At 38.5% G+C, this 24710-nt stretch overlaps 1 protein-coding gene across 5 annotated transcripts in view; it reads left to right on the top strand.

The window, feature by feature from the left end:
* uvssa (UV-stimulated scaffold protein A) overlaps positions 1-24710 on the top strand; it is a 53245-nt gene that overhangs the window by 26260 nt on the left and 2275 nt on the right. For 3 of the 5 annotated variants that reach the window (XM_040119673.1, XM_040119675.1, XM_040119674.1), the window contains exons 9-13: positions 6302-6410; positions 12910-13096; positions 14772-14906; positions 15255-15438; positions 15539-15650. In XM_040119673.1, coding sequence (XP_039975607.1) covers positions 6302-6410; positions 12910-13096; positions 14772-14906; positions 15255-15438; positions 15539-15650 — 727 coding nt within the window. Of the gene's footprint in view, positions 1-6301; positions 6411-12909; positions 13097-14771; positions 14907-15254; positions 15439-15538; positions 15651-19081; positions 19631-24710 lie in introns of those variants that run through there. The other 2 variants (XM_040119677.1, XM_040119676.1) reach the window with 2 other exon arrangements.

Raw genomic sequence — 24710 nt, 5'->3', positions numbered from 1 at the left:
AATAAGGGTTGCAGTGGAGTAATGGAGAAAGTTTGGTTTGGTGTTTAAAATGTTACTCTTCTGTTTAAGAGCATTTTCTCAGGTTTTCTCTAAGAAATAAATAAGATCCAGTCTCAGTATCTCACAGCTCACATTCAGGCTGTGCAACATCTTTTCTTAGATTAAAAGGATCATTTGTAGTAATAACAGTAATAAGTAATAAGTTTTATGTTAGTCAGGGGAATTTTATCTTACTACCTTTCTGCAGCTTTACATTTCACACAGGTAGAAGTCACTTAAATTTTGTATGGTAATAGTGGAATTCACTTGTTTCATTTTTTGATGACTTCAGTGTATTCTTGTGTAATTTATATTGCCTAATGCAAAGAAAAAGGAAGAAATTTGTGTATTTACACACTGAGACATGCGCACATGATTTCACATGAAACATAATGACAAAATAGCCCTACCACAAGGTCCATTTAGTAGCTGTTTTAAGCTTGTGATTGCATCATGTAATTATCTTAAGCCGAGTTTGCCCAGTTGAAACAAGATGTTGAGGTGGCTCATAACATCAGTAGGGACATTTGAAATGTGATGCCAGCATAAAGATATGTTTCACCGCTGATCTCCCAATTCGATTTTGATTCACAAAGTCCAGAATAGATTTGATTTGAATCTTGACTAAGTCCCATCGGATTAATACCAACTTTGTGTACAGCACTTCTCAAAATTTATCCTGAGAACTTACATTTTCTCTACATCTGACAATTGAGGAACACTGTTGTTTCCTTGAATATAAAATTGTGTAAAGTCACAATATCGTCTAAATTGTAAGCACATCGTGGTTATAAAACTGTGGGCGAGGGATTTATATTCCTTGGCATATGTAAAATGACTAAAACATGATACAGCTTTATTTTTTTAGGTCTGCATATGCAAAGGGCAACACCATTGTGCATTTTATAAAAAATAAATGTTATCCCATAGAGCAACGCATGGACTGTCAGTAGCAGATGCTTCAACTTACTACAGACATCCACTTTTATTATCACTTTGAGCACAGACAGGACAGAAAATGAAAGTCTGCTCACTAATTTATCAGCACTGTTTGTGTTGACAAGACATCAGCCTGATATCTACAGACAGCTGTTTGCTGGTGTTTCGCTCCCTGGCAGGGACACACTGAATAAAGCAGAAGCCACACACTGTTCACTCGACTTCCACAGCCACACATCTCATAGCCAGAGATAATGTCTCTTCAACAAACATAAACAGAGCTCAGATCAGTGTGCAGAGTCTTTTTTTTGTAAATGCCACCAGTAAGTCACCATAGTCCTGTAAACTGTGGCCGGTCCGCATAGACACCTCAGAGTTTACGGGATTTTCGTGACTCAAGTTGGCTCATATAGCACCTATCATCTACGTTACTTTAAAATTTAAAATAACTTTTTGCACATTGTAATAACTCGATTTCCACAATCCAGATGTTTTACATATTATGCAGCCCTGACATAACCACTTATCACCACTACACACATACAGTAACGATTGATTTTAATTGTAATTAACAACCACAAGTGTAACTTTCATCAAAAAAGAGGGAAATGCATGGGATGATAATATTCAAAATACATTTTCTGTCATGTAGATAGAAAAGTGTAAACACTACACATGGGTGGTGTGGTGGTATAACAGTTAGTACTGTTGCCTCCTAGCAAATAGGTCCTAGGTTTGAAAATTTGTCTGGGAACTTTCTTTGTGCTCTCCCTGTGAATGTGCTCCCAAAGACATGCATTTGAGTGAACTTAAAACTAAAGGCCCTGATACAGACACACATACCACATTTGTTGTCTTTGAGGTGAGTGGTACATACTCAAACATGAGCAGTCATCGCTTACAGTTCATGCATTCATACATTTTGAACTGCACATTATACAACGTATAAGTTTGCTGCGATGATCAAGTTATTAAATTGGACCCATGTGGCTATGTAGACATGAAATGTATGATTTGAACTCCAGATTACTTAAATTAGAGGTTAGATGAATTAAAGACTCTAAAGTGTCAGTATGCTTCAAACGAAGTGCTTGTTGGATCATCATCCATAAAACAAATACTCAAAAACTAAAGATATTCATTATAATGACACAGTCCTCACATGTGAGTAACTGGAACCAGTGAATGTTTGGTATTTTTGCTTAAAAATACTGACTGGATTAATATATTATCCAAATAGTTCCAGATGAATTTTTTCGTCAGTCGACTAATTTTTTTAATCAATCAACAATTTCAGCTCTAGTTTCACGCATACGCCAGGTTTAATGTGTCCATGTGAAGAGTTAAAGGGCACTCATTGGGCAGGAACATGCCCATGTTGATGAGTGCATGGAATATGTGAAAACAGAAAACACAAAAGGGATAGATGGAGTAACAACACCTCTGCATCATCAAGATTACCGTGAGAGCCTGTCATTGCATTCTATGTGTTTGATCAGTATTTTGAGTATTTACTAAAAAGCCCGACCAATTTATTGAACCATAAATAGAAATACAGCGGTTGCTGTTTCAGTTAAATATCTGAGCGGGTAGTTAGGAGCAGTTTTCAGTTGCTAACTAACAGATTTTCAACCAAATATCTCTGTATCAGTGTTTGTAATAATTTGTTAATGGTTAATTATTGAGCTATTTTTAATTACAAGGTATTTGAAATGGAATCCTCGTCACAATATCAAATCCCTTCATTAGCAAAATTTATGAATGAGGCCTTATTTCTCTCCCTCTTAGACCACACACAATGTCTCTGTCTTTGTGGCTGCATTAATGAAAACTAATTAGGCATTAATTGTTTAGTTGGTGGTTAACTGAATGGTGAAATTTGTAATATGAAGTGTTTCAATTGGTCTCTCTGTGCTGGATCGAGGTGTGTAAAGAGTTGTGCCATGGTTAACTGACTATCCTATGGTTCAGTTGTGTGTGTGGATATGTTTCAGTAATCATGTAAGGACTCATCATTCGTGAACTAATTCTAACATTTTAATGGGCTTTATCAGCAGTAACACAGTAACCTTCTGTCACTCTCACACGCACACACGCACACACATATTTTACTGCTCCCCATAACGCTAATCACTGTGATTATTATGCTGCTAGTCTGGTGTGTGTGTGTGTGTGTGTGTGTGTGTGTGTGTGTGTGTGTGTGTGTGTGGCACACGGTGGCAGCTACGCTTTTAACAGCTGAGGGCACAGCCACACACATTTGTGTTATGGAAATGACACTTGTGTGTATAGGAATTTTGTATTCTGCATTGTAGCCCAGCAGACTCACTAGGAAATTAAAACCATAAATTCTGCTTAGCATTGATAGCAGCTCATCACACAAACATGCACACGCACACAAAATCATTGTCATCCCTTTCTCCCTCAAGCCAAAGAGATCACACAACTAAGGAAAGTAAAGGATGAAAAAGAAACTAACTACTCACCATCTCAATATATGAAGTTTGGTTGATGATGATGTTCTGCACATCACTGACGGTTAATTGGTTGGGGATCAGAGCCTCATTAAATGTAGTTTTTGTTCTGAGGCTCATTCTTGAAACATTTGCTAGTGCACATTAGAGTTTGAAAGATAAGACCAGCAATATTCTATATTATTGTAAACAAATCCCATGAGAAGACCCAAATCATATAACGATTTTGTTTTGCACTGGTGGAGAGCACTAGTTTATTATTGTACAGTAGCAAGCAAAAGTAAGTGAACCCTTTGGAATTACCTGCATTTATGGATAAATTTGTCTTAAAATATGGTGTGATCTTCATATAAGTTGCAACGCAATCTATTTGAACTAATGAAACAAATCATTATATTGTCCTTGTCCATATTGAAAACATAATTCAAATATTCACAGTGTATGTTGGAAAAACTATGTGAACCCCTCAGCTAGTGACATTAACAAAAGTTAAATGGCATCAGGAGTTAGCAAACCTGGAGGCCAATCAATGAGGTATGGTTTAAAGCAACTTTGACCTATGGAAAACACTCAAACATTTTGAGTTTGCTATTTACCAGAAATATCTGCTGTTGTAGCCATGCCTCACAAAAGAGAACTAGGAGAACTTAACATCAATAATTGTGTTGATAAAACTGGAAAGGGTTACGGAGTCATCTCAGTCATCACAAAGAGTTTAGACGTTTTTCATTCCACAGTCAGAAAAACTGTTATATAAATGGAGACAATTCAGTTCTCAGGCTACTCTCCCTAGGAGTGGGCGCCCAGCTAAGATGATTCCAAAGGCACAACTCAGAATGCTCAGTGAGGGGAAAAAAGAAGCCCAAAGTAACAGCTAAACAGCTAAAATCTCAAAGGAATCATTGAAGTTTGTTAACATCTCTGTTCACGAGTCTACCATACGCAGATCATGGAGGATGGACCATGGTGTCCATGGCAGGACACCACGGAGGAAGCTGCTGCTCTCTTAAAAAAAAAAAAACATCACTCTGTGCTTGAAGTTTGCCAGAGAGCAATTTGACTCTCCACAATGCTGCTGGGACAATGTTTTGTCAAAAGATGAAACTAAGGTTCAATTGTTTGGGAAGACCATGCAGCACTATGTATGGTGTAAAAAGGGCACTGCATATCAACTTGATAACATCATCCCAGTGGTGAAGTACAGTTGAGGGAACATCATGATTTGGGGCCGCTTTGCTGCCATTGGGCCTGGACAGCTTGCCATAATCAAAGGGAAAATGAAATCCCAAGTTTATCAATATATCTTACAGGATAATGTCAGGTTGCTTGTCCACCTACTGAAGCTCAGTAGAATTTGGGTGATGCAGCAGGACACTGACCGTAAACATGGAAGTAACTCTACTACAGAGTGACTTCAAACAAAGAAAATCCATCCTCTTGAGTGGCCCAGTCAGAGCCCAGACCTTAACCCAATAGATTAACTGTGGAATGAGCTCAGGGAGCCGTTCACATCAGACATCCTAAGACTATGGCTGAGCTGGAACAGTTCTGTAGGAAGAATGGTCCAAAATTTTTCCTGAATGTTGTGCAGGTCTGATCAACGGCTACTGGAAGTGTTTGTTTGAGGCTGTTGCTACCAAAGGATCTCTGACCAGTTATTCCATGGGTTCACTAACTTTTTCCACCAGCACTGTGAATGTTTAATGGTTGTGTTCCATAAAGACACATAAGATTATAATTATTTGTGTTATTAGCTTAAAGCACATTGTGTTTGTCTATGTTTGTGGCTTAGATGAAGATCAGATCACATTTTATGACCAATTAATGCAGAAAACCAGGTCACTCCAAAAGGTTCACATACTTTTTCTTACCACTGTATGTGTGCTGGGTACAATTTCTGTGCCGTTACTGCCACTTAACATGTACTGTAACCTAAAAGGAAATGCTGGTTGGCTTTAAACTGCTTTTGTTTTGCCCTGGTGGACCTCATACCTTATTCTATGTTTACCTAATACATAGTTTATAATGGCTTTCTCCAGATTAGTTATTTTTTATCAATGACAAAGCCTTGTTGTGTGTCCCGTGTATTTACAATATGTCTTTGATTTCTATTTTGGTCTCTCTATCTCTCCCACACTCAGAGAATCTTCCAATTACTAGCTCACTCTGCTCTTCATTCGTATCTGTCAATCAGACTGCCAAGCTACTTTGCCCTCTGGGGTTAATATCCTTGACAATCCTATACACACACACACACACACACACACACACACACACACACACACACACACACACACACACACAGACAAACACACACAGACAAACACATTTGCAGTATCACTAGAGTGAGGACTGCTAAACTCAAAACATGGTAGGTGAAAGATGACAAAGGTTGGTAAAACTTGCTGCCCCACATATGCAAAGAGTACACAGCAGGTGACAGAGGTAGTGCTGAAGTGTATTAACCATTTTGTTTCACTTAGTGGGCAACTTTTGCCCTGCCGTCTTTGCTCAGAACTATTATATAATTTAGAGCCAAAAGTTCTGCAACAAGTTGACTGGGAAGGTTCATTCTTAACCTTGAAACTAGTATTTTGACAAACTAATCTTAACTTAAGGTCCACTTACTCTTTATTAGTGGCTAGGGTTTACATTGTCCCCTGATGACTTTGAAATGTGGTTGAAAGCCCCAGAAAAAGTAGGTGTCATTGCACACAAAACAATACAGTGAACAGAAATATATACAGTTCTATAAAAATTGTTGTACATTTTTCCATATTTAAAATGGAATTAATGTTATTCTAATTATGAGATGAACAAAATCTAAACCTTACCCCCCTCTTCCTCAGATGAAGGCTTTTTCAGATGGAGAGGATGATGACGACGATGATTTCGATGACGTTCCAGAAAAAGAGGGATATGAGCCACACATTCCGGAGCACCTACGAGCCGAGTATGGTGAGTCCAACTACACACACAAATGCATGTGTTACCCCAATCCAATAGGCATATGCATTAATAGTGAGGTTAAGCTACAAAAGAAGACCTGCTGCTACCCTAATCTTTTAAGATTCTCACACACACACACACACACACACACACACACACACACACACACACACACACACACACACACACACACACACACACACACACCCTGCAAACAAACGCACGAACACAGACATTATTCTAAGAACCAGCCTTCAGCAGCTGGTAAAGTGCTTCTTCAATTGTTTTTTTTATACAACCATGGTTAGAAACATGTCTGTGAGTGTGCATAGAAAATGCCCCAGAAACCAAAGGGAAAGGCATCTATTAGACTCATCAACAGTCAGACTAATGTGGTCTAATGGGGATATGGGGTGTAGTTAACATCTCTAATAAGATTTCAATTAGTGATACAGTTCAATTAGTAATACATTCATCATAGTATTAATCTATACAATCTGGCTGTCTACAGTAAACCCTTAACCTGAACTAAATCTAGTGCGAAGGTACACTCAGTGAGCACCTTATTAGGAACACCATACTAAAACAGTCTCAGTTCTTCGTGGCATGGATTCCACAAGATGTTGGAAAAATTCCTTGGAGATTCTGGTCCATGTTGACATGATTGCATCACATCATTTCTCCAGATTTGTCAACTGAACATTAATGCTGCCAATCTCCCATTCTACCACATCCCAAATGTATCCTTTCGGATTAAGATCTGGTGACTGGGGAGGCTGCTAAAGTACACTGAACTCATTGTCATGTTAATGAAACCAGTTTGAGATGACTTTTGCTTTTTGACACGGTGCATTATCATGCTGGAGGTAGCCTAGCCATTAGAAGGTGGTTAAATTGCAGCCCTAAAGGGATGCACATGGTCATTAAAAATACTTAGATAGGCAGCGGCATTCAAACCATGGTTGATATGTATTAAGGGGCCAGAAGTGTGCTAGGAAATCATTCCCCACACCATTACACTGGCACCACCAGCCCGCAGTGTTGACACAAAGGAGGTTGGGTCACAATATTTCAGGGGATTTTTTGCAGTTTTAAAAAAACTTCAGCAAAAACCAAGCACAGCCAAACAATTGGTGTGATTATGCACTCAAGTTGATGATAATTTCGGTGTTTACCCAGGAGTGACACCACTATAAATGCCTATTGAGCCTAGCCAGCCCACAATAAGTGAGTTATTGAACTAGCCTAGTCTCACATGCTGGGTTCTGGTGGTTAAGTATGTGTTGTTGTCTGATTTGGAATGCAGCAGGCCCTTTTAATGGAGACAGATAGTTTCTTTTCTGCAAGCATTTTTCCTGTGTATCTTTGATGGATATTGTCTTGTCAACACATCCATTTGCCTTCACACAGTCATTACTGGCAACATATGAATGGCCGTATAATATTGTTCCTTCTTGTACCGTGGTTGCACTGGACTGGTAGGCTGGAGGTTAAATGCTAACGTCATTAACCAATTGCCTGTTCATTTTATTGCTGTGTCAGCTACATAGCAACATTTTTTTTTCTAAATATTAGAGGGAATTTGAATGCTGTTATTATCATTATCAGTAGGCATGTGAAGGCTCCAGGCAACAGTAAACACAAACTCTGACAGTGCTGCTCTGTCAGCCATATTCAAGCCTCTCGTCATCACTCATATAGATTTATATCTGAACTTATATGTTTTTGAGCATGTGTCTGTATTTATATGTCTGTTCTAATGACACCATAATAGAACATGTTGGCAGTGATGTTTCCTGCTAGGTCAGCCATGTTGTTGTGGCTGTGAGGTGGCTTTTGACCCCTGGTGTGTATTCCCCAGCAGCCACCTGAGTCATTATATTCACACCAAACCTCTTCTTTACCTGTGAGCCCGTCCCTCTCTCCTCCCACCTCCCTCCATTACTAATCAATTAGACACAAAAGTAATTAGATTGTATCTGATCGTTCCAAAACAGCTGTGTGTGTGTCTGTGTCAGGGTGATTAGTGGGCTAGATTATTACGATCTACAGGGGCCATACCAAATTAACAATGCAACCTCTTTAATGAGTCCCTATTAGCTCTGCACACAGATTCTACCACCCACACACACAAACACACTCACAAACACCTGCCATCTAGCTTGAAATATAAAGAAATACTTAGTTATTTAGGCCTGAACTCACAAAGTGATATTTTTGTGTTGTAAATTAGCATACATTTTCTGCCTGTTCACCTTTGGTATCTCTGCAAGAATTTTATTGGAGTATACATGGAGTTCTCCACAGTGAGTGTCGAGATAAATCAAGTGACACTGCTCAGAATTTATGGTACAAAAATACACTTGTTTTCTGCCTGCTTAGAACACCACAGAAAGCCAAAGAAACAGTATGTGCTAATTCTGCAGCTTTAGTTGGAGCAGACCTACCTTAATATACCTCAGCTGTATCTATTGTTTGCTTTTTGAAATTGATTTTTTAATCAGTATATGTTCACTTTCAAATTTTATTAATCTCTTTTTTACATTATGTTTATTATTTTCTTACTGTTCACAAATCCCATGAAAAGACCAAATCAACAATGTGTTAGTCCATCTCTCAGTACTTACTAACTTCCTTACTCTGTCTATGGCATTCAGCTCCAAATCCACAAGTAATAAGTAGACTAAGTGGACTATAAGTAGACTAAGTAATTTATTAAAACAGCTGGGCTCTGTAGTTTTTAACAAATGTTACTAAAGCAGATCTAAACAGTGTATTTGTTGAGGACTATTTTCAGTTGTGGATTAATACACATTTGGTGTGGTAGTGAGTATTTAAAGCAACAGTGTCCGCATTTGCTGAAAAATAATTTATTGTAGTATGTGTATTGTTATATGCATGGCTAATGAAATTGGTTGTAACTATCTTGTGAAAGTTACTGAATCTTAATCAGGATTATATACATCCTTTTAATAGTTAGAGAAATGTCTAGTATAGAGGAACAATGAAAGATGTAAGTATAAAATAGTAATAGTATAAATTAATATAATACAATATACTTAATTTGTAAATGAATTTAGCTCAGTTGCGTCATATTTCTCTTGACCATCTTGAGATGTTTCTGCACCTTGATTTACAGTTGAAGACTGGAAAAGGGTAGCCTGGTCTGATGAATGTGGATTTCTGGTGAGGCATGCAGATGGTAGTGTGAAAATTTGGTATCAACAGCATGAATCCATGGACCCAACCTGCCTTGTGTCAACAGTCCAGGCATGGTGTTGTAATGGCGTGGGGTATGTTTCAACGGCAAACTTTGGGCCCCTTAATACCAATAAATCATGGTTTGTTGCTGACCATGTTCTTTCCTTTATGGCCACAATTTACCATCCACTAATCCCTACTTCCAGCATGATAATGTTCCATATCACAACGCAAAAGTAATCTCAAACCGGTTTTATTAACATGACAGTTGAGTTCAGTGTATTTCAGTGGCCTCCCCAGTCACTGTATCTGAATCCAATAGAACACCTTTGGGATGTGGTAGAATGGGACATTGGCAGCATAGATATCAGCCGACAAATCTGCAGAAATTATGTGATGCAATCATGTCAACCAGAATCTCAAAGGAATTTTTCCAACATTTTGTGGAATCCATGCCACGAAGAACTGAGATTGTTTTGAGAGCAAAGGGACGCCATGCCAAGTATTAGTATGGTGTTCCTAATAAAGTGCTCAGTAAGTGTATATCTCTTCCCCTTTCTCATCTCATTCTTCCTCTCTCTACTGTTCTGTCATTCTGATTATCAGTCGTCTTATCCCTTTCTCTGCTGTCAGGACACTATCTCTCTCTTTCTCAAATTAACATTTTAATTACAGGCCCTGCTTAACCCAAGAAAATCAATACCTTTTTCTGCCTTTCCTCTTCACTTTCTCTCCTCCTAACCCCCTCCTCTTTTTTCTTCTCTTTCTCTTTAACCCCCCCAAACACACACACACACACACACACACACACACACACACACACACACACACACACACACACACGCATGCACAAACAGTCCCACCACAATACATACAGTAGACAAACACAACTACACCACTTTCCTGCCATTGATTAGTGTGTCTTAGCATCCATGAAATCCAGACAAGTCTTTGCCATTTTGTTTGGTTTGAAAAGGTCTGAGAAGAGCAGATTGAGTCTGTATTTCACCATCTGTCAGAGAGAGAGAAGGAGGGTTGAAAGAGGGAGGAGAAGGCGAGGTGAGGTAGAGTGAGGTTGGGATAATGTGCCATCACTTGACTATTGACATATTTGGTTGTGTGTGTGTGTGTGTGTGTGTGTGTGTGTGTGTGTGTGTGTGTGTGTGTGTGTGTGTGTGTGTGTGTTAAAGCTGCACTAATTAATATTTGAACATTAATAATGTATAAAGTGACTATGTGTAAAGTTAAAGCTGTTGTTCACGTTGATGAGCCCTCAGATTCAACCCTCAGAAGGAGGGTTGAAAGAGGGAGGAGAAGGCGAGGTGAGGTAGAGTGAGGTTGGGATAATGTGCCATCACTTGACTATTGACATATTTGGTTGTGTGTGTGTGTGTGTGTGTGTGTGTGTGTGTGTGTGTGTGTGTGTGTGTGTGTGTGTGTGTGTGTGTGTGTGTGTGTGTGTGTGTGTGTGTGTGTGTGTTAAAGCTGCACTAATTAATATTTGAACATTAATAATGTATAAAGTGACTATGTGTAAAGTTAAAGCTGTTGTTCACGTTGATGAGCCCTCAGATTATTATTCAACTTTGCAGTTCCTCTCAGTTCTATTGAGCGTTTTATTGTCTTTCAGCAAACTGTTTTGGTTTTACACCCCTAACTGTACTGTTTTGGTTCACTCACCACTCTCATCAGTTTGCTAATAGCAGCATTAGCACTGTGTTGCTGATACTTTCCCTATATTAACTTCATAAAAGTAATTAAATGTCGATGTTGTGTGTACAGCGTGTTGCGCTGCTTCCAAATGGCCAAAAAAAAACAAATAAGAATGCAGTTTTAAGCTTGTTTATTTAAAGCTACAAAAGGGAAGTTGTGGAAACAAAACTAGGGCTAGCATGGGAATTGAAAGCAAAACACTACCCCCCTTCCTCTCCCTGCTCCATTACGCTCCGCCCAACCCTTCACTTACATTCTTGTTGTGTTTGCTGTCTAAGTTAATGCAGGAATCAGGAGCTTGCTAGCCAATGAGCCAGCCATAGTGACGTCTTCCAACAGTTAATACTAGCTTGAAGCTTCGGTACGAGAGGAGTATTAGATCAGAAGCATTTTCGCCTATTGATGCTCAGCCGCAACATCAACCCTTGACTCTGGCCTTCTCTGAATGGTTAAAAGGGTGAGGCTTGCTCAAAAACTTTAGAATGGAATATCTTTGGCTCCAAGTAATCGGATGATGGTTCCATTTCTGCTTGAATTAAATGAAACAATTTCAGCAGCATTTTTTTGGACTTTCAGTAGTGAAACTTGAAACCAACTTGCGAAATCCTGCTGTTTGTTTTTTTTATTGCATCCATCTGAGACACACATCTTTTTGACAGTGTATCGTCTTGAGTGGAACATCTTATTTGGTGCAAACAGCAGTAAAATTTTTAACAAATGTATCATTTTTTAATTCAGCCCTACATAGTAGCTGACCTTTGAATTCCATAAAATCCAGTTTGTCAAACTGGTACCAGTAGATCTCTGGTAAAGAAAAATTTCTTATCTTAATTCAGAAAAAGGCTTGTATTTAACACATGGGTTCTAAGAAATATGTTTCTTAGAATTCTTGGTTTCTGTTTTTGTTTCTTCTTCTACATTTATATACTTACACTACTTTCATCAGTGGTGTTCAGACAGAAATTAGCTAGTTTGACTTTTTTGTATTTTTAATAGTGTTTTGTTTTTAAGTTAAAACAGTGGTGAAAATGCGTGCCCTACTGTTCAAACTGAAAAAAGAGTTTAAAAACTGTCCACAGTGTGAATATTTTTGTGTAGCGTACCATGGCAGTGATTGAATCATCCAGGTTAGCCCTAATTATGTGTGGGATCAGCATGTTGGCAGCTCTCAGCTTACTGCTTCCATATGATCTTACCTGCATTGTGTGTGAATGGGTATGTGTGTGCACATCTTGATCAGTCCCCAGAGACCCTGGTGTTTGACCACACAGTCACCCATACACAAAAAATCAGCAATTAGTGACTGATATAACTTACCCTGGACGTTGGAGTGTTCTTTACTTCATTCCTGTTAGCACTATAAATGTATCACTTGTGAATGTTTTACAGTCTGTTACGAGACAAATAAATCAACTTGGCTGACTTTATGTCTGACCAGTAAAAATACAAAATATTTGTAGAAAATTCAGTAATGATACAAAATATGGATTGTATTGAACTGAAATGTTTCTTGTGTTCCTTTCATGATGAGGGAGTATCTTATCACATTAAGGTGTACAGTTTGACCTTAATTTCCTCTTGTCTCTTTTGGCAGGTTTGGATCCCACTCCCTCCATCTCAGCAGCACCTGTCACAAGAAAACCTCCTGCTAGGGGACCTGCAGCTCATTCTTCCTCCTCCAGGCATCTGAAGCGACTCACAGAAAAGGAGCAGGATCCAACCTGTGCAGCTGCCACATTGCGCCTCCTCAGACAAAACCTCGGTCTATCTGTGGAGCGCAGGTGACAAGTCCTCCCACTTAACCTCTGCCTAAACACTTCCACCTTTCTAACCTCCTCTTATAATCCCCTGAGTCCACCTTCTCCCATCTCTCTTTACTTCTTCTTACCATATTTTTTGTCTCCCCCACCTCCTCTCCTTGTTCCATCAGCTTCAGGGTATACCTGCAGTCACCATCACTCATCAGCACACAGGTCCAGCTTTTCAGTTACTTTCTCGCTTCCTTCCACCTCATCTCATTATACCTCAAACACTAGAAAATTACTTTCAGTTTAATACAATGTAACTCTTAGTCTAACATAAACAAACTTCAATGTTTTTTGTAGGTTGTCGTTATTATATTATTTTACTTTAATTTGAGTAAGAATCAAATTGTGCAAGTGCAAGTAAAATGCGTTATGAGCTAAACTTTGATTATTTTGTCACTGAAAATAGTCTGACTGTACTGTAAAATAGACTGTACAATATGGACAAAAAATATGTTGGGATATTTTGATGCACATTATAACGTGATTTACATTATCATATGATAAGCACTTAAATTAACATTTTTCTTTTAAGAAGAGTAAAGGCATATGTTGAATGTTCTTTGTGATTTGAAACCACTACAAATTTGCCAGTTAATCCCAAAGCCTAGAAGTATTAATGAACCATAACTTAGACATGGAGGAGAAGATATGTAAGTACTGAAAGGCACAGTATATTGTAATCTCATCTCCCAGGTGACCCTGTAGTATTTTAGGAATCACCTCAGTAACAGATGTTCCTCGTCATGGAGGACCTTAAAACTAGACAGGTGTACTAAGGTTAGAGGTTATGCCAATTCTTTGAAAAATGTATGTCCAGTTCAGGCCCAGCTAGAAATTGTATTTCTAGTTGATAACCAGTTTTGGGCCCAGTGAGTCAAAGATGTAGGTAAATTGCATGGCTTTATTAGATAGATATTTTTTATAAAATTAGACGGATAATGTTCAACAAGTAAGATTACAGTAAGTGTAATTCCAAGATACTCATAAAAATTGTTCACATTTCTCTCTTGAGGAAAAAGTGAATTTAATTATGAACATAATATGAAAACACGAGTACTAGCATAAATGGCTTAATCATGTTGTAAATTATTGATATTTATCATATAAATCTCTACAGTACCATTTAAGACATGGCAAGAGATTAGTCTGTTTCCCCAATGATGTTGCCAAAACTACACTGACCTCTGAAAGCACACCTCAAGAGCATAGCCCCTAATGACTGTGCTAATTAGGTCAGTCTGATTGAACATGACTAGCACCTAGTCATATTGAGCCACAGCAACAGTCAATTTTGTCATTTCTGTTTTTAAGTCAATTAAAAAAAACTTGTGGTACAGATGTTTGTCTGCTCAGAGTAATGCTGCTATCTGATGAAAACCTAAATTAAAAAATTAAGAAGGATAACATTGTTTGTAGTTCAAGCAGTTAAACACAATATTTATTTGCTGCTCTGTTGCTTCAAACACACAAGCTCCATTTGTTTTCACATACTGTCTCAGTCCTCTTTCTGTCAAGCTAGTATGTAAAAAGTTATGGTTACCTTCAGCTGGTGGTGCAGGCAGTGCACCAAGTTGCTGTTTCTGTTGGCCACACAAACTATGTTGGATTTTTTTGTGTATGAAGCTAGTTTAACTCTCCCCCTCTACAGCAGCAGCACTTCTTCAGGTCCCAGTTCATCTCAGTTGAGTTCAGAGCAGAAACCCGTTGATGCTCCTGTGGTTCCATTTGGTTTGGACCTGTACTACTGGGGCCAAGAGCAGCCCAATGCTGGCAAGATCATCAAGTAATAAAAACACATTATGATAATGTTCCATTACACAATTTATCACTGAAAGACACAAAGGTAGCCATACACATTACTCTACAGTTCGTTGAGCTGTGTTTCATTTTTATCAGACGAAAGAAGAGGTATAATACTAGTATAATAGTAATATTATCATCTGTAATTGCATTTCAGATTTTGTTTTGTAAAAGCATTATTAGAATGTGTGAATGAATATCAGTGAGTATGTTTCCATGGAAGAAATTTTCTGTCTGCAATGAAATTTCCTCAAAACATTCACTACATTTACAGTTTGAGCTCTCATAGAATATGACAATAATCCCAGCATCTGGAAATTAAATTTCACAGAGCTGTCTCTCAGCATCAGTTCTGGGTTCCCACAGAGGTGGAGGAAGAGGTGGAGAATGAGCAGTTGCTGGCAGAGAGCAGGAGCAGATACATCTCTTTCCCTGGAAGCTTCACTCCTGTCAGCCATTACTGTAGAGCTCCACTAAGTAACGGAAAGCTGTGTCAGAGACAGGACCGGCTCAAGGTAAAAGGACAAACACAAAGGGATTCTACGCACATGTATATCTGTTTTTGTTCCTATACTGTTAGTGTGTGTGTTTGAGCTGTGCCGGTGTTTCTTCCAGTGTCCCTTCCATGGCCGAATCATTCCTCGAGACCAGGATGGTCGACCCAGCATGCAGGAGGACCGACTGAGGGAGGAGCAGGAGGAGAGGAGGAAGAGGGAGGAGCACCCTGGTGAGGAGCAACACAGACATACACACTCACACATACAGTACAGTACACTAAAATTACTGAACTCTATGAAAGATCTTTCGCTGTCCATGTAAGACACAGAAAGCAAAGCAAACGGTAAGCTGCATGCATATGCACTAATTCAAAAGTTGGTGTGGCTCAACTTGCTTTAAATATACCTGTCCAAGACCAGTGCCTTTAGTCTTGATTTTAGTTGTGAGTAATCTTGTCCAATGGTCTAGACTCTAAATGCTGGTTTTATGTTGTGGCCAGTTATTGCAAAATTACATCAAGATTTAAAGGCAACAAATTTACTGCTCTAGGAGCGCCGTAAATTCTAAAAAATTATTCTTTACATTGACAAAATTTATATATTTACTGAGTGTGAAAGTTAATTTTTGACCTTGGAAACAACAACAAAAAACTCCTGTAACTCAAAACCTTAATACTAGCTTTTTCCAGAGCTTTCATTTGCCTATAACAGTCTTCCTCAGTGGATGAGAAAGCTCACTGAGCCATCAGAATCATTCTGAAATGTAAGTAGTCCTTGAGTAACTGGTCCTTGAGTGGTCCTTGAGTTACATCTACTGACCAAATGTGAGCAAACTGCATCCACAGAGGAAGACCATAATATGTGGTTGAAAGTTCTGGAAATAATGTCATTGTACCCAAAAACTAGTGTCCAAAAAATATGTTCTTTAGTTTCTGTCATATGGAGGCTTCAAAAAACCTACATTTCAAGTACATATTGCCCACGTATTACAAAGTCTACCCTAATAACAATAATACCACTGGAAAGAACATGTTTTAATTAGTAATTGCACAAAATATGAAGTTGGTACCTTGAACCAAACTATTAATTAAGGTATTAAACACACCATGTTTTACTACAAACTGAAATTCTGCAAAAAACAGTTCTAAAATTGAACCAAGGCAATGTCAGAAATTAAAAGTTTTGAAGAAATCATGTCTACATTAAGAGTTTGAACAATGCTATGATGTCTTTTTTCCAAATCTGGTGGAAGTGAATATTGCCTGCCAGTTGGTGTAAGTTGGGCATCAATGATTTTCAGGATACGCACAAAGGGGACCCGACAGGTATCCTATCTCCTTGGCCGACTGTGAGTCTTAGAGGGACCAATAGGATGCATAAATATTATTTTTACATCTTGTTCCTCCTCCAATGTTGCACGTATGTTGCCTAACCACCACTTTTGGTCATACAAGCATACAGCATATTTCCCAGGAACTATATCTGCAAGACAGACTCCTGATGTCACAGCAGTTTGTTCCATCACTTGTGGTTGATTCACACTCAAATCAGTAATGAAACTAGGGCCACCTTTCACCCTGCTCACCTGCATATGTTTTGGCATGACTGGAACAAATGAGGGGGTCCCTCATGGGCATATCATGAAGATCATTTATGCCCCACTTACAACAACTAGCAGGCAGTATGCACTTCCACCAGATTTGGAAAAGGAAGTCCTTGTATTGTTCAAACACTAGTTTACTTATTGCATTAACTTTTACCAAGGTCTCAGACTCTAATTAACTTGTTAGGCCTATGTTCATATCCATCATTAGGAAAGGCCAGGTGATGCAAATTTCAAAGTTTTATAAATACTCTGACACCTCACACCTTGTCCCAACATTCAGCAGCTATGGGCTCCTCTAAGTAGCTGCCTAGTACTCTAAAAATTTAAAAATAATTTATGCCCAGAAATCAGGAGAAGGCTATAGGATAATAGCAAAGCATTTTTGGGTAACCTTTTCCTTAGTTCGTAATGTAATTACAAAATTGCAGTAACAGAAATGATGGAAGTAAAGTTGAGGTCTGGAAGACTAAGAAAAGTTTCCAAGAGAACTGCTCGTAGGATTGCTAGAAAGGCAAATCATAACCCCCGTTCGACTGCAAAAGACCTTATGGAAGATTTAGCAGAATCTGGAGTGAGGGTGCACTGTTGTACTGTGCAGCGACACCTGCACAAATATGACCTTCATGGAAGAGTCATCAGAAGAAAACCTTTCTTGCGTCATCACCACAAAATTTAGCGTCAGAAGTTTGCAAAGGAACATCTTAACAAGCCTGATGCATTTTGGAAACAAGTTCTGTTTGCAATGAGCAAAGGTATGTTTGTATAAAAAAGGGTGCAGAAAAACTCTCCAACTGAGTCACTAAAGCAAAGGGGTGGATTGATCATGCTTTGGGCTTGTGGGAAGAATGGATTCAATTAAATTCCAGCAAATTCTCGGAGCAAACATCACACCGTCTGTAAAAAAACAAAAAAAAGAGCAGTGCATGCAAGATGGCCCACGAATCTCACAGAACTGGAAGTCTTCTGCAAGGAAGAATTGGGCAAAAATCCTTCAAACAAGTATTGAAAGACTCTTTGGTAGCTACAAAAAGCGTGATATTGGCCAAAGGGGATGTACTAGGGCTGTCAACAAATATTCTAAATTGTAAATATTCTAAATACTCCAAATTTGATTATGTAATTTGAATTGTAAACCCCCAAAAAACAGACATCCAATTGTGAAAATTAATTTAATTCGATTGTGGAAGGAAAAAAAAAAAAGCAGCCCCGCAAGTTCTCACTTGCACTGCATGACGAAAAGGAGTCACACAACATCACTTTCACTGAATGAAAATTAAATGTAGATCTAGCTGAAATGAGCAAATAATTCAACAACAACCATGTGATAATGATGGCAGAGAGTTCGCAACCCAACTTGGAGTGATTTTCACTCAGAGCAATCTAAAAAAAACCCAATTTTGAAATACTGTAGCTTTTGGTCAGTAGACAGAAAAATTGTTAAACCTTGAGATAGAATTGTATGCAAGCTATGTAAGCTACAGGTTGCCTACTATTCCAACACTAGCAACCTGAGGGCACATCTCAAAAATATGCACCCAAGTAGTTATGTCTGTCGTTGTATTGGTTTGCCCCATTGTGGACATAATGCAAAAAAATAGATATGCGAATGGTTCGAACCTATGTGTTTTTTGAATAATGAATAAATGAATGAATAATCAAACATAATTTTTGGCTAATTTTGAAGGCACTACTAAGTACTGACCATGCAGGGTGCCCAAACTTTTGTTTCGGGCCCTTTCCCATTTTTGTCATTTTGAAACTGTAAAAGACTAAAATAAAAATGTAATCTTGCTTAAAATATTAAAGAAATGTGTCATCGTTAACTTTATGCCATTCGGAGATCAGTTCATCTTCTACTCAGTTATCTATTAGCCGTAACAGAAATTTTGACCAGGGGTGATCAAACGTTTTCCTGCCACTGTATACATCAGTATTGATATTACTCAGGTAGATTCACATAAAAGTATTTTACTCAGTGTGAAAGTCTATGTTTGAGCTTTGAAACAGTAGGGGGAAAAAATCTTGACTTAAGGTCCACTTTCCATCTTTTTCCAGAGCTTCCAACCATGAACTTCTGCTTTAGATGGAGTTTGCCAGGTTTACTAGCTTTTTATGGAGAATACATCTGCATCGGTTTCCTCAATGAGCAACTTGAGGAAGGCTGTGAAATACCATTGAAAGCACTGTAGAAAAACTATTAAGTGCACCTTGAGGCAAGTTTCTTTTTTGCAGTTTGTTTTTTTCAGTTGAAATATATGTAGTTTCATTGTTGGTAGCCATAGAACAATTTTCCACAAAAATTGCACTGATTTGGATTAGTCTGGAAGTTTCAGTGGTCGAGTGGCTTTGGTGGTTTTTGCTGGTGGTGTAAATGCCTTAGATCAGTTTGTGAGTAACTGGCTTTGATGGGAAGATTTGGTTGGATTATATATTTTCATTTTTGTGCACCAATGACAATGTCCATCACAACTCAGAGTGTGTCCAGTCACTGGACTGAGAGGACAAAATAAACTATAATTGTTTGTAAAGGAAAATAACAGACCAAGTCATCTATGTGGTAATTGTCTGCTATACACATTACACAAATCATTGTCTTAAAGTATATGTGTGTGTGTGTGTGTGTGTGTGTGTGTGTGTGTGTGTGTGTGTGTGTGTGTGTGTGTGTGTGTGTGTGTGTGTGTGTGTGTGTGTGTGTGTGTGTGTGTGTGTGTGTGTGTGTGTGTGTGTGTGTGTGTGTGTGTGTGTGTGTGTGTGTTTGTTGTGTATGTGAAAGTGAGTCACCAGTCTGCAGGATGTCCACCTGCTGCAAGCTGTGTCTTGTTAACCCAGAGCTCTGTGTGTTTGTGTGTGGCCATGGCATGCAGTCCAGTGAGTTGTGAAATAGCATCTTTTGTTACCACCAACGCTATTGATCCACAAGTCAATCTCACACCTAGACAGACTCTCTCACACATACACACAGGTACAAATCAGTCTCACAGTAAGGGGGACAGCGGATGAATTGATGGACCCTCAGCCTAAGCTCCCTCTACCTATTCAGTCACACATTCACATATAAAGTGAATTTGTGACTGAATTTACACACACAACACAAATATATATATATACAGTGAGGTTAAACAGTCAGTGACATTGTAAAGGTCAGCTGAGACCAGTTCCCATACCAACAGATATGGAGCCAACATGGCTGTTGCCAAACCCTGTATGGTCAAACTTTTATAAAGTGCACTTTTACAAATGATTTTTAAAATTTTTGTGTTGTAGCTGGCCTTTTGTTTTAATTGTCTTGTGTGTTTTATTTACTTACATGTATGTTGGTGACCAGTAGGATCTTCATTAACATCAATAGAATTTATCCTCCTACAAAGTTCCACACCCTTCATTCTTCGTTTCCAGGATTATAGTGGACAATATTTGACTTAAAAAAGCCTTTTTTTTTTTCAGTGTGCTCAAACTCATGTTTGGTGAAGTGATAGTATGATGCTGTATGAGGTAATAATAAGATAACTTCAATGATAAAGGTTGGTGGACTGCGCAAATACCCTGATATGTTGTATTTTCTAAATATATTATAATTTTGTCAATAAATCAAACTAAAAAAAAATTGCAGGGACTTCCTTCTTGAGTTAGGTCATTTATCACAGTGAACATTGTGTCCGCTTTTATTGTTAAAGTGTATTGTATTCTTTACGCATTGTAAAGCATACTTGATTTCTACACAGTGATAATGTGATGACTGTGAATGCACTAAAAGCAATCTTTTCTGAACAGTCTTTTGAGAGTTGAACTTTCTTTATGTTGTAGTACTGAGCTACTTGATCAAAAGGTCAACTGAAATCCCAGCAGAAATGCTTCCAGTTTGGCCAGGTACCCCACTAAACAGAATTGGCTGAGTTGGTTGGTGGGAAGCTGGTGAGAGATCATGTGCTTGTTACTGCACTTATCAATCATACTAGTTACTCTTGCTGGTCATCTTATTATTAGCGGAGTCACTAGGGCAGTGAGGAATATCATGAAGCTTCTGATGAAGCTGGTGAATCTTCTCACTGACAAATGAAAAGAGGCAGTTGGTGACATCCATCAGAAGAAGCACATGGCTATCTGCACCTTTCCAGGACAAAAATGAGAGCTAAGAGCATCAACAACTGTTGTGCTGGGGGAACTGGTAATTCCAAATTTGGTAGAAAAAAACATTAAAAATTAAAAAACTGATCAATCTAGTTTCACTTCCACATATTAGTCAGGAACATAATCATATGTTGGAATGTAAGGAAATGGGCAGTAAAGCGTCTTTTGTGTTGTTCTAAATACCAAGATAGCAATGCCCATGATGTTTTGCAATGTCTTTTGTTCAGTTCAGTAAATCAGATAATCATTGGTATGCGGTGTGTTAACATACATTTGCTACTACTTTGTTAGCATAAGAAAAGAAAATTGCAATTGTCATGTAGACAACAGAGCTGAATTTGTCGGTCACCCTTGTCATGAGTAGAGGGTAATTTTTTTCTGATGCTTTGATTCAGAGGAGGCAACAAAGTTCAGAGTTGAACCAGTTGCAAAGAGGTGTTTTGAAGAATGAGTGGAATGGCTGGCCATCCTGCAGAGTAATTTCTGTGGAGATACAAATACAAGAGTTGAGTGAGTTGGAAAGGTACTTTTCCCTTGGGATGCAATAATCTTGACTCAAAGGTCAATTTTTTTTCTTTCAACTGTATCTCAATGTCTTCATTGGTAAATGGAGGTGTGGTGGACAGGTAAATTTAGGTGTCATCACATGCAGAACTTCACCCATAAATCAGCAAGGCCGGATATATCACATATTATCTTATAGCAAATGTCGGCATTGGTGGAAATGTCAGAGGATAATTAATGCGAAATTGCATTATAGACATGATGTTATTTAGAAACCTTGTTGCCAATTCATAGTTTATACACCAGAGGGGCCCTGACAGTTTTATCAAATGCAAAGTGTGCAGCTTAGAACACAATTCCGGTCACAATTCTTAAACAACCAATTTGGAGTGATTCTTATTAAGAATCATTTTTTATGCGTTTACATAAATAATTGTTTGAACTGTCAAGTATTAATGTTAGTATTGTCATAAAAAAATCCACTATCTGTGAGGCTATAATCATGTGAAGTATGAAACTGCAGTCCCAACGTAACAGGTGGCCAAATATGGTGGGAGATGGTAACCTTTGTCTCTATTCTAAGATGGACTCTAGTGTTAGATGTGTATTTCCTCCTGTGTCTTTCTCCAGCTGTCCACTGATTCCTGATTGATGACCTCTGACCCCCTCCCATTTTTTTCCAGTTTTTTAATTCAGTGTCCTCCTTCTTATACATGTAAGTCTTAAACACAGGTACAAGTGTCAAGACAGCCAGCCCTGTTATTCATTCTTAAACCTAATAACAGCAGTGGCAAGACACAAGTTAACACAGGTAGACATGTTGCTCAATGACAGTACAGGACATTTCAATGTTTTCCGTCATCACTTTCCCAGAAAAGTACTGCTGATTAACCATAGCTTGAGATGCATAGAGTGAACTTTGTGCAATTTTTGTTGTTGTTGCTTTGTGTTTGTCTAAACTTAACTAGTGTTAGAGTGAAAATGTGTTGAATGATTCTGATGCTAGGTCTTATTGTCTGCTCATGAAGATTTGCCTCAGAGTTCATGATAGACAGAGATACAAGGAATTGATGCTCCATTTAACGTTCTTCTCTGGAGTCATTCTCTCTCCCTCACACTCACACGCAAACACTCACACGCAAACACACACACACACACACACACACACACACACACACACACACACACACACACACACACACACACACACACACACACACACATATACAGGGTCCCTGTGCTTGATGGTACATAGCTGAGAGACATCTGAACAAACCAAAGACCCCAGATGCCTTAGTGGATGTGTGTGTGTGGCCTGGCCCCCACCCAGATAAACACACACACACACCCACACGCGGACCCCAGCTGGAAGGGCTAAGAGGTGTTGACAGAGAGAGGAGCCCTCCTGCAACACAGATTAAATACAGAAGACTGTCTTTCTGTCTTGGGCACCTCTTGGTTTTCTGTCTCTCCATTCTTTGATTCTTAATATTTCCTTTATCTCCTTTTTCTTTTTTCCTTTAATCTCTTCTCTATGTTCTCTTTCTCAAATTCCTCTAAAATCACAACAACAAAGTAATAGATGACACACACCTTCGACACACACACAAACACACAATGTAAATGCAGCTGCTCTTCTTTTAGCAGTAATGATTCTCCTAAATACACCAGCTGCTTTTCAATTACTGCTCCTCTGACTGTGTGTGTGTGTGTGTGTGTGTGTGTGTGTGTGTGTGTGTGTGTGTGTGTGTGTGTGTGTGTGTGTGTGTGTGTGTGTGTGTGTGTGTGTGTGTGTGTGTGTGTGTGTGTGTGTGTGTGTAATGAGGGATAGTTGAAGGTCCAGTCGGACCTAGGGTCACAGACCGGTTGATTAATAAGCCCCCTCACACACACACTGAGCTGGGGTCAGTGTTTTGACAGAGCAGAGAGCTTCAATCCCATCACAATCACAGTATAATTACTTTGCATTACTGCAGGTTTATCTCTAATTCCACCACAGCACATCATTAGGTAGAAGTGTCTCTTTGTTTAGACCATCATTACTCTGCATTACAGCCACTTTTACTTTATCACCCAGAATTATGACATTACGCTTTTCATTAACACCAAAATTGGATCCAAATGAGCCTCTGCAACATACTGTTTACTACTTATGGCCTATAAAACTGGGCTGTATGACCTAATTTATGTTATCAGCTGCAATTACTTCATTACACTTTTAAGTCAAATGACTTTTTGTGAAAGTTTCATTATTGCAGCACAGGCTGCTTGTTTTAACTAAATACAAATGACGTAAACCTATAAAAAAAACTTGGTTCTGTCACTGCTTTTAAGTTTTCTTTATTGTGGGCTTCAGTCTTAAGATTTAGTTTGTCACTGCCCACTTTGAATTACACCACCTGATTTAGATTTATTTTTGTTTAGGACAAAAATGTTCTTGGCGTTAATTTTTGATTAAATTTTAGTTATTTGAATTGTATTAGTTCCAGTCTAGTTTGAATTAAAAAAAGACATTTGTCTAGTTTTTGTCTGTGTGATGTTAGTCTGATTTTCGTGCAGCTGTTATCATTTTTGATGTGATGATGCACTAAAACATTGGATAACATTGATGCAATAATATTCCTTTAGCAAACATCTACAGGGAGATTTAGAGGATTGAAAGCCCACAGTAATCCTGCGCTCAATTTTACTGTTATCACATAAACACAAAAGGTTGAGGCCTAAAAGTAATGTTAGCGTTAACATGATAAGGTTTCATTAACTTACCTTTTAAAAAATGGCGGAATGCTGACCTATGTGTTTTTGTGATTTATCCCAGCCGTATTGTTGCTGCTTCTTGTCTAATTTTTCAGTGGGATTATGGATGATTTTTTTTTTCCATAAAGAACAGGTGACATAATGTAGAAAGGGACGATGCTGCTCATTAATGCAACAAGTATGCACAAATTAAATCAGTAATTGTGTACAGTATTTATATAGTGCATTGCTCCAAAGTGCCTCACAGTTTGCCTCTCATTCACCCATTCACACACACACAAACACACACTCACTC

Source organism: Xiphias gladius, chromosome 23 (genome assembly GCF_016859285.1).
Source record: "Xiphias gladius isolate SHS-SW01 ecotype Sanya breed wild chromosome 23, ASM1685928v1, whole genome shotgun sequence".
Lineage (NCBI taxonomy): Eukaryota > Metazoa > Chordata > Actinopteri > Istiophoriformes > Xiphiidae > Xiphias > Xiphias gladius.
Note: the sequence above shows the minus strand (reverse complement) of the source record. Positions and strands in the feature narration are given on the sequence as shown.